Source organism: Urtica dioica, chromosome 3 (genome assembly GCF_054948205.1).
Source record: "Urtica dioica subsp. dioica isolate 48M chromosome 3, U.dioica_male_clone48M_v1_H2, whole genome shotgun sequence".
NCBI lineage: Eukaryota > Viridiplantae > Streptophyta > Magnoliopsida > Rosales > Urticaceae > Urtica > Urtica dioica.
This window is the reverse complement of record NC_142758.1, coordinates 3686559-3697961: the sequence shown is the minus strand read 5'-3', so window position 1 is coordinate 3697961 and position 11403 is coordinate 3686559. Positions and strand designations below refer to the sequence as shown.

The 11403-nt window shown below is 33.6% G+C and overlaps 1 protein-coding gene across 1 annotated transcript; it reads left to right on the top strand.

Annotated features, from left to right (window-relative positions):
* The first annotated feature begins 2212 nt into the window (after window positions 1-2212).
* On the top strand, window positions 2213-6135 carry LOC149402113 (vacuolar protein sorting-associated protein 20 homolog 1-like). The gene is made up of 6 exons (XM_089608290.1): window positions 2213-2430; window positions 3706-3858; window positions 4497-4649; window positions 4861-4944; window positions 5653-5788; window positions 5876-6135. The coding sequence occupies exons 1-6, from the start codon at window positions 2329-2331 to the stop codon at window positions 5899-5901; spliced, it is 654 nt and encodes a 217-aa protein (XP_089464416.1). The 5' UTR covers window positions 2213-2328; the 3' UTR covers window positions 5902-6135.
* Window positions 6136-11403: the final 5268 nt, after the last annotated feature.

Sequence of the window (11403 nt, the reverse complement as noted above, 5' to 3'; positions counted from 1 at the left end):
CTTGAGTCGTCGTGTTTAAAAGTGCCCACTCACTAATTCATTTTCTCTCGAGTGATTCTTGTGATAGAAACTGTCGTGGTTACTCGTATTGCCGAGAAAAGAAGAGAGATGTGCTGCGAGGGGAGACGAATGTTGCAACTTTCCAATAGCTTCTCAACGTTCAAACTTCTAAAAAGGTTAGTAAAATTATAATGCTCATAATAGTTTTTATTTACGTGTACTTGATCTTTGTCTAGGTTAGTAAAATCGTTTTACTTGTCAAAAGAAATTTTTTTAAATTCCACCGCTTACCCGAAGCGTTAAACTTTTTCTTAAACCCTAGATCAATTCCAACAATTACCACTCTACTCTCTACATCTCTCATCTATTTTTTTACTATATATTTATCTACATCTCTCATCTACCATTTTTACTATATGTTTCTCTACATCTCTCATCTACCATTTTTACTACATATTCTCTATCTCACAACCACAAAAAGAGAAGCAGTATCCTTCCTTTCTCTCTAGGAGAATCATTCTTAACCCTTTTTTTGTATATCTACATACGTCTTCATATACATATGTTCAATGTCATATTATATGTCCTCTCATGGTGACTAAAGAGCTTGTAGAAATCAATTCTCTAGCTCTTTGTCTATTTGAGAGGCACATTCCATAATTGTCTAACTCTCTTGACTTAGGAAAGAAGGAGCCAAACCACCCCCTAAAGGAGGCTATTCGGAGGTTCGTCACCAAGAGAACGGTCTTTTCCAAAGCTCCTTGGAAATCACGACCCTTATCGGGCTTGTCCCCATAGTCGTAGTTTTCCTTGCGACCGAGGAACTGACCTCCACCATGTTGACCGTTCCAGAAGAATCTTTGGATTTGATGCTTTTATCTGGTCTCGACCCCATAGCGACATCTCCTTTGAGACCAAAGGAAAGGCAATCACCCCTTTTCACGACGTACATACTTGGACTCCTTGGTGGTACATGAGTCGCAAATGTGATGCAAAAAATGCATCAACATATAGTGTGGGAGAAATGTGACCCTTGAGGTTTCTTATATATAACTAATTTAAGCCCACTTCCCAAGAATGATTTACCTGAAATGGATGGTAAAAAAATCCTCGAACCCCTTGTAAAATCTCAAACTTCGATGCGAGAAAGTCAAACATAATCGTGACGTGGTGTCTTGAGGCACACAACACGTGAGACCCATGCAAAAATAATAAAACAAATAAAATATTATACTCGGTACACCATAACAAACTTGATTTATTATACTCGATCTCACCTTATATGATTTCTATTGGTCCTTAAGCCTATTTCGAGCCCAAAACGATCTAGCCCAACTCGGCCATCCTTATCCAAAACGACGAAGTCATTGCCGTTTGATAATAATAAAATATTAAATAAGCCGACCAAATAATCTTTTTTGGGCCTGGCCCATATCTTTGGACAAACTCCCAATCATCTCATTCGAAGTATCAAGCAGTGTCATGTCATGTGAGATCACGTCGTCTTCATTCTCCGTTCAGTCACCTTGGGAGACGTATCACGATGAGACGAATTGTCGACAAGTGTTTAAGAAAGCGAACTTCAACGGCCTATTAATTCATTTCCTCTTAGAAGAAATGCACACACTTTCATGTACTCTCCCGATTAGAATTCATAGTTCAACTTCTTATTTTTAAAAATTGTTGAGTTCGACTATTGTAATCCAAATCCCCACTTAATAATATCTTTATTATTTTCGAATTATTTGTATATCTCTATTTCATTTCAATTTATTTATTTAATCTCGACTTTATCTTATACTTATACGAATTTTTTTGAAATTCACATATTAAATTATAAACGATATTCAACTCATCAGTTATTTGTGATTTAGTTATTTGCCGATTTTGGCATCAAACATGTACCACATTTGCTAAACTACTTTTGAAATGGGTATATCATAAATTTCTGTAAAAGAATTAAAAATTTTAATTATCAATCTTTTATTAATAATAGTCTAATTATTAATATCTCACCAAGTTAATGACATTTATTTTATAAATAAAATCAGGGCTATTTTATACAATTTACATTATATTAAAAAAAAAAAAGCATTGGTCAGCCAATACGATTATACGATACGGTAATTGATGGCGAAATAACTGAAATAGAATAGAGATTAGAGAGCAGTCAACTTTAAAGTACATCTTATATATCGGTCTGCAAAACAGATTTTTTTTTTTTGATGGAAGTCTGCAAAACAGATTCAGACTAGCTATATCTTCTGTTCAATTGATTTGTAAATAGGAGAGAAAGTTCCCAAGAAAGAGAAGAGGGCTAACGTAAAGATGGGCAATTTGTTCGTGAAGAAGCCAAAGATCACCGATGTTGATCGAGCTATTCTCACTCTCAAAACCCAGAGACGCAAACTTGCTCAATATCAACAACAGGTAATGGTTTTCGAATCTTAATTTTTTTTTTTAATAAATTTGGGTTTTTGAAAGCGGATCGTTTTAATCCTGTTCGTTTATTAATTATTATTTCCCATTCGCTTGATGCAACAACGAGAAGAAGCTGCGATGGCGATTCTTATTTCCCTTATAAACCAAACCACACGACTATTAATTTTGAATCCGCTTGAATTGACGCAAATTCGGATATCTTCTCTTTGATTTTCTTCGGTAATATATTCTGTGTAAGCTGGTGCTTTCCTTGGTGATGATTAAGATGGCAATAAAATTCCACAGAAAAGAAAGAAGATATGAATTGAGAACTAGCAGTGTTGCGTTTTCCTGTGTTTACCCCATATATTTTTCCATTAGGAATTTAAAATGATAGATTAAAAGGATTCTCTGTTTGAGCCCACACAGTGTCAAACTAGTGCCAAGTGAAGTATTTATTTCCCGACTTTCAAGATTGAATTTGGTTTAATTATCTGGAATAGTTGCTTGGAGTAATTTTTTTCTTTCTTTAAATTAATTGAAAAGAAGTATGGTAGCAATCATGCTTAACGAAAAGAGTGTTTTAAGGGATTTTTAAGTTAATGGTGCCTTATTCGGCTTTACTCATGTTTAAAGTTTGAACCCTGAAGCTTGTTAATTTTTTGTTTTGTTTTATTTTTATATTTTTTTTAATATATATGGTGACATTTTATTGGGTCAATTCTCTCTTTTGAGAGTGTTTCTCATTTTCTCTTCAATAGATTCTTGGGTTAGACCGAAGTGTTCTCCTCGGACAAAAACGACTGGACTTAGTATTGCTTAGTATAATACATTATCATGACCTTATCTTTTTTAATCTGAAGGGATGCAAATTTTTTCTTCTTCTGCAATGTGTTCTCAAATAAGTTTTTAACACTTCCCACAAAAATCTTAAATTTGAATTAGCACAAAACTAGTCCTTAAACAATTTTCTATTCATCACTTGAATCGACATATAGCCTTGTCATTTTATTGTTTTTGCTGCTTGCTACGTCTTTAATGTTTGCTGGGTTTCTGATTTTAATTATATATACAAAAAATAAATAATGTAGTGAATATATGCTGAGTGTCAAGATGTGAATGTCCAATTTTTGGTTTCGGCCTTCTTATAGGGATCACAGCTTTCCCTTTAGCTGTTGAAACGCCTGTTGAAATTTGGAAATTCAAATTTCTATCGAGTCTTATGATAGCAAAGTCTTCTCTAATTTTGTGGACTTTAAAATTTTGATGTGAAATTTGTTCTAGCTCGATGCCGTCATTGAAGCAGAAATGCAAGCTGCAAGAGACTTGATTCGTGAAAAGAAAAAAGACAGAGCGCTTTTAGCATTGAAAAAGAAAAAAACACAAGAAGAGTTGTTGAAGAAAGTCGATGCCTGGGTCATCAACGTCGAGCAACAGGTGATCGATTCTTTTTCAAGAAATCTATGCATTGCCTTTATTCCCTTCATTCTCCTTTATATTTCACGGATAAGAATATTCATTGCTCGATATCATATGGAAAATTCACTGGCTTTTTTTTACGCAAATAGTCCCTCAAATATTGTGTGTTTGGCGTTCTGGTCCGTAAATTATGAGCAAAATAGTTTCATTGAACTATTCCTTTTATAGCATTTTAGTTGTTTTCATAAATAAATTTTAAAAAAACCCAGCAAATTAAAGCATATTTGAAAAGCTATACATGTTTATAATTTCAATACGGTTTATAAAAGCACAAATGTTTTGTAACAATCCAAAATTGTTTGTTTAGATACTTGGATTAAAGCTGAATTAGTGTTTTCTATGAAATTAACAACTCATTTAAGTTGACAACTATGTTTTATGTTCCTTAGGAGATAGATTTCAGTTAAAACAATGAGTAGTTTGGAAAAGGACTTGAATGCTAAATTATTATTAGTTTAAGGACTATTATTCTTGGAAATCAGTTTTAAGGACGAAAATGCCACTTGCGTAGTCATTCAGCCACTATTTTCCCTGAAAATCCAAATTCATTTGGTTTACCCCTGAATTGGTGGCTAATCAAGTACGTGATTGGTTAGTTGCAAGATATTGAACTGGCAAGCAAGCAAAAGGCTGTTTTTGAGAGTTTGAAGACTGGTAATGAGGCGCTTAAAGCTTTGCAAAGTGAAGTCAACCTCGAGGATGTTCAGAAACTGATGGATGACACCGCCGAAGCTAAGGCTTATCAAGAAGTGAGTTTGACCTTATTTATTATTCATCAATTTTATTTATTTTTCCAATGTCGTTGAACATCTTTAAAAACTTTCAATAAGGAATAAATCTGATATCACCACTAGCAATCCTTTTTGTGATTTGCAAGTAGATTTGAGGGGTTCATGTTTTGGTTTCTTTGTTTCTTCGGGGATCTGATTGCTTATTAATTGACATTTGTAATCCCGGTAGGAAATAAATGCAATCTTGGGCGAGCAATTATCAGCAGAGGACGAAGAGGAGATATTAGCTGAATTTGACAACTTAGAAACAGAGGTTTGTCTATTCTACTTTTGTACCGATTCGGTTAGCAAAATTTGTCCATTGTTTTACCTTGTGATTTTCTCGTATTTCATTGCCGTAGCAGTGTAATTAAGTTGTTCTAATGTACCTAACATCCAATATTTTTCACTAAACTAAATACGGTTAAAGTGCCTATTTTCAATTGTGCCATTGATGTTCTGACTTATAAACTTTCACAAAACATGAGGTAGACCCACATTAAATCTGCTTCTCTTACCTTCTTTCTACATATATTTCAGTGTATTCAACAAACCAAAATTGTTTTTAATTCAGTTGTTGACCCGATAAATTTAGAATGAAGGGCATGCTGGTTGGATTTAACTATGACATCTTTACTCTTACCTCTTTTTTTTTTGTTTCTATCCCTTCTTTCTTCCTTGAACAAGCTGCAGCAAGATCAAGTATAAACAATATTGAATCTTATTGCGTGTACTTTTGAACAAGCTGCAACAAGATCAAGTATAAACAATATTGAATCTTATTGCGTGTACTTTGTTCTTCATTCCCCTCTAAAAGGAAAAACAAATTAATACAATAGGCACTGCTTTGTTCTGAATACAAACATTTTAATGCATTTTGTGTGATAACATGTATTGCCTATGTCAAGCTGATACTGAACCAAGCCGACATGTGGTAGCTCTGTTATGCAAGTTTTGTTGATTCGTTTTATGTTATTTTCAGATCTCTGTTCAAGACATGCCTGAAGTTCCTGCACCTTTGCCATCGGCTGATGATAATACACTGGACCTTCCCGATGTGCCCACTAAAGTGCCACTTGCTGCAGAAATTCCCTCTGAAGCTCCCTCAAACAGAAAAGGTCTCTCTCTCTCTCTCTCTCTCTCTCTCTCTCTCTCTCTCTCTCTCTCAATTCCTAAAGTTGATTCCGATTTCTTTGTTAATGCAGTGTTGGAAGAACCATTGGCAGCATAATTTAGACCAACTTGACAATCTCACTCGAATGATCCAAGTCCGGGCCGTAAGAGAATTCTTTGATTGTGACTTGTCTCTTCGCAGCCGCGGCTAGGATTTCGAGTTCTTCTGTTTGGCTCCTCGTGTACATCCTTTTGTTGGTATTTAAATCCGTGTTCTCATATAGTGTTGGATTGTATAGATGTATTTCTGAATCAAACATCATTTCTTATCTTCAAATTTTTATTTTCTTCATTCTTCTTCTTCTTCTTCTCTTTCATTCCGTATCCTAAAACAAGTTTCCTAAACAATGGAGAATAAATTGTCTCTCCCTACATCATTTTAGGTGAGTGCGGGTAATAGCTAGATGATGATGAAATTGTTGAGATTTGTACCATGTAAAGCAGATTTTACTGCAATCTTGAGTAAGGAAGGTAAAAATAATTATGCCCATCAACACATTATTTTATTACCTGATTTTTAGATAATACAGTCTATGAAATCATGAACGTATCTAGAATTACATTTGTAGTGAATATCTCACAAGCAATTACATTCAAATGAAAAAAACATGTGTATCTTCTGAGTTCTAGTCAAATGCTGCATCCAAACCTTGAGTTTTTAATAATATTATATATTTCCTCGAGTTTCATGTTTATAATTACTCAAGTATCCCTTGATTTTAAAATGTGAATAAAACCAGCTCATGAGTGTCGACTTAAGAAAGCATTTTATGTTCTTCGACAGACTCCTAGAGCCTGGTATGACCAGCAAAGCTCTTCTTCAGTATGGCTTCAAGAAAAATAGGTATCGATTTTCTTGCTTATGTACACATGCTACATCCTAGTCACTATGAAATTATTCAACCCTCATATCTAAGGCCATTGTTGATCTTGATAGGTCATTCACACTGGAAATCTAGGATTAAGTGAACTTCTCTCTAGACTTTTGAAGTCTCTCCATATGGATTAGATCTCTTTTTCACAGAGCAAGAGCTCATCTAGGAGCTTCTCAACAAAGTCAACATGTTCACAACAAACACTTGTCCAACTCCAATATGTGCAGCTTTACCAAGATGATTTTGATCAAATAAACCATCAACCTGCACAAGTACATTCGGATCTCTTCAACACCTTAAGTTGACTAGACCATAAATAATGTTTGGCTGCGCTCGTTCTAAGAGCTCGGCATCTCACCCGACTCTCAACTGTGAGCGTCTAATCTAGTGTTTCATAGGGGAACAAAGCACATCGAGATTGACGAACATTTGGTAAGAGAAAAGATTGCATCAAAGTCAAACTTTCTTAGAATCAAATACATACAAACCAAAGTCCAAGTTTCTGATGTGTTCACAAAACCATGATTGATTCCTCATTTTGTTTGCTTGTATTTCAAGCTTAATTAACTTGGCTCGACTGGTAATTGAGTTTTCCTGGATTGTACCCAGACGCATTTCTTGAAGGCAACAAATTCAATTCGGAAAAAAATAACAACAAAAAAATTTGTCTTTAAATATGATATTGAATTACATAAATTCTCGACTCAAGTTTAGATGCCCATAGTGGAAAGGTAATGGAAACTCTTAGAAATATTTTACAAGAGCCCACAAAGGGTAAATGTTTCTATAAGCTCCATAATGAAGCATGTAGTTCTTCATGATAGTTCCCATGCAATAAGCAATTGTTGAAACTGTATACTATAAATTTGAATGCGCCCTTAAGCCCATTCAAATCCAATGAATATTTTTTGAGTTACTTATCACTACTGACGTTTCCGTAAAAGATTCTTTTACAAAACCGAAAATTGTTTTCGTCAAACTGCTGGAACATGAATTTGGGTTTAAGAACAATTTAAGAACATATCTAGCATTGCAGAATTTCAAAAAATCTATATTTTATCTAACACATTCATAGAAACCATAAGAGGAAAAACAATGCAAGTATAAGAGAATTCTCTTCATGTCCTCTGGAGCAAAGCTTCAAGAACTCCTCAGGTACACCAAACAACCACGAGTAGGATTCAACAATATAAACTCAAAAAGCGTAGAATATCAAGTGTGGGCTTAAGTGAACATAAGGTTATGAATCAAAATTTCGAAACCACTAAAACAAAAATACTATGTCTGGCTTTCAAGAACATGAGAGAGGGGAAAGCACGACCATCACTCAAAAGAAATGAATTCAAATGAATTAATTAACTCCTCTCTCTCTCTCTCTCTCTCTCTCTCTCTCTCTCTCTCTCTCTCTCTCTCTCTCGTTGCCTTTACGTAGTTAAAATTTAAACTAGTTTGAATCTTGCAAGTTGTTAAGTGATCATCACCTTAAGGAACTCTATTAGACCACCTTGGCTGAGTTCAAACCCTTCTTAGACTCATAATACACGACCAAAACTCCTCAAATTAAGTCATGACTTAATATTGAGTTGACACATAATTAAATCTCTTCAAAATTTCAGATTAATGAAGAAATTACAAGTGTCATTTTGTAACAACCTATTAGTCACTTTCTTTTAAGTAATTTGGCCTTATAAAATTATGGGTTTTGTAGCTAACTAGCCACATACCAACTTAAATTTTGATAAATAGCCAAGTTTAAATTAATTTTGCAAAGTAACCATTTAACAGTATACAAAAATCCAAAATATAGCAGAATTAACTTTGCCACCTCAAATTCAGTGGCTATATTTGAAATGTTGGTTATATAGCAATGTTAATGTTTCGAGTGGCCTAGTCCATTATATTTTTATAAAATTAATTTGCAAAACCATATAAGTGAAATAAATTCATGACACATTCATTGTTTGACACATCATCAATCTCCTACAAAAGTTTCAAACTAATGAAGAAATTACACTTGTCATTATGAGATAACTATTTGCCTTAATCTATCAAGTGACATACGACCACTATGGATAAATCCATTGGGCTTGTCATCTTAACTCGTGAGTCTGTGGGACGAAAATTTGGACCAAAATTCATTTCGAGTTGAGAAGTAACTTAAGTTCAAAGCTGATTTATTTTTTAACTTAGTTCGAAAACACGAACAAAGCATATCATGTGATATATATTGCATTACAAAAATCTTGCACACAAATTCCATATATGTGAGTCTCACGGGTCCAACAAGACAAAGTTATATCACTAACTGTTCAGGTATTGATCCACCAATTAGGACCTCACTCATTGACAAGCTAAGTGAATTGAAGTATCACAAGAACAATTATGTCTTACTTCCGGGTTGAGATAATTACAAATGTAGCCTTGAAAATTCATTGGTCTAATTCAATATCTACATTTAAGATATTTAGGAGATAGCTAGCCATAGGGTCACAACTATCTATATCTAAAGATCATACATCAATAGCTTGCCTAACAATCAATACTTAATTTCGATTGTCTTTTTGATCCTTAGATTTTGAAAAGTCAGTTTTAAACTTACTTAGAAGAGGTGCAAGTCTGTACTTGAATCTTCTTACGTTGTGAGTAGTTTTTAGGATGTAGACTAATAAATATATAAGCACATGCTATTGAGAACATACTAACTTTGACTTTATCAATATATAAATTAGCATTACACATACTAATTATAAATGACATAGTGTAATGTGTGTCCACCACATCTTCTTGTGGGCGTAAATCTCAACACCCACAATTGTGAGCTTGTAATCAAATATAAATATATATTTATTACAACTGGATTCTAATTCATTTTATCAGAGTCAACTCGGGGATTATGACATATTAACTCAAAGTTGAGATAAACACGAATTAGATAAAATACAAAGTTTCCCCTTTTTCTTTTGTTTCGTCAAGTCTTAGTGATTTTCCACTCAAATCCCAAAACTCCACTCTAGAAGTTATATAAATTATATTTACTGAATCGTTATTGATGTGGATATTCCGAATCAACAATCACAAATATTAGGTTAATTATATTTTATTTTATATTATGAAATAGGCTAAATTCTTGTCATGAGATATTGAAATTGTGATCGAAGAATAGAGAAAATATATTGAAATTGAAAGAACTAATATGAACGAAAATAGAGAGAATTATATTGAATAATCGAGAATGTAATACAAGTATTGAGTAGAATTGCCACCCCATTCTTCAGGCCTCGATACATGCATATATACTCATTTTTATCAACGTTATCATAATTAATGCATATTCATAAATTATTTGTTATTAATGACGACATTCTTTAATCAATGTGTCAATTACAAATATATGCTTCAAATTCAACTCATACCAATTGGGTCGTTATCGAGGTGCATTTATTGGTCCCAGCTCGATTTGAGCATCATTCTATCTTCGCCGAGCTGATGATGTGTCCCTGATTTTCTATGTATCCTCAAAGTGGGCTTTCAAAATTGGGCCCGAGTCATTGATGACGAAGCCATGTACCAACCATGGTTTAAAATGCCGGCGAATTTTCTGGAATTTTCGGGAGAAAATCGTTTCCGGTGAGCTAACGGCCGGCGATAGAGTAAAATGTTGTTTCCTTCATATTTGTCGTTTGAATATCGTGGAAACGACATACCGTTTTGGACGAAAACGACCGTCAATTTTCGGTCAAAACGTAGCATACAAGCTGTAGAATGCTCGGGATTTTCGACGAAAGTCGGAGAAAAAGAAAAAAAAACGAAAATCCAAAAGTTTAAATCTTCATTTTTCGGGGTAAAATGATTCCTTTTTTCATATAATTTCCTTCATGAATGTTGTTTGTAATGTGACGATTCTATTAAATATATATATATATATATATATATATATATATTTAGATTTTTTGGAGGACTTCCGAAGAAACTCCATTTTTTTCCGGCGAACCACCATTTTTTCCGGCGAGTGAGGAATTTGGATTGATATAATTCGTAGTGTATCAGTGAAGAAGAGACCAAAACCCGTTTAGAGAGAGAAGGATAGAGAAAAGGATTACAAGTCTATAAGTAAAAGTTTAGATGAAGAGAGAGAGAGAGAGAGAGAGAGAGAGAGAGAGAGAGAGAGAGAGAGAGAGAGAGAGAGAGAGAGAGTAACAAGAATAGTAAATTTACTTTTCCCCAAGTGTCAAAAATTATGCATTAAAGACATTTGTGGTGGTGTGACATGTGAGAGACAAATGGATTTAATAAATTCCATTAATATTCTTGAAAAAAGGAGTGAATTCTGTAGCGAAAAAAATTAAAACAAAGTCATAATTTCCTTAATTTATGATATGTTATTAATTTTGAGACTGTAAAGCTAGCATGGGCTGAGGGACATGGACATCCATGGAGCATGATCATCCCATACTAGCATGTCATGCATATTTTGCTCCGCAAAATAAAATCAAAATGTGAAATAACATAAACATCACTTTAATTTAGTGACATTATATAAATATAAAAATAAAATCATCCGTTATAATTCTTTAGTGAAATAACATATTTTGCTGTCGTTTTAAATTTTACACATTTATAAAATATTATATATATATATATATATAATATACACAATTTTCTATTAAAAAAGATTATATACATAA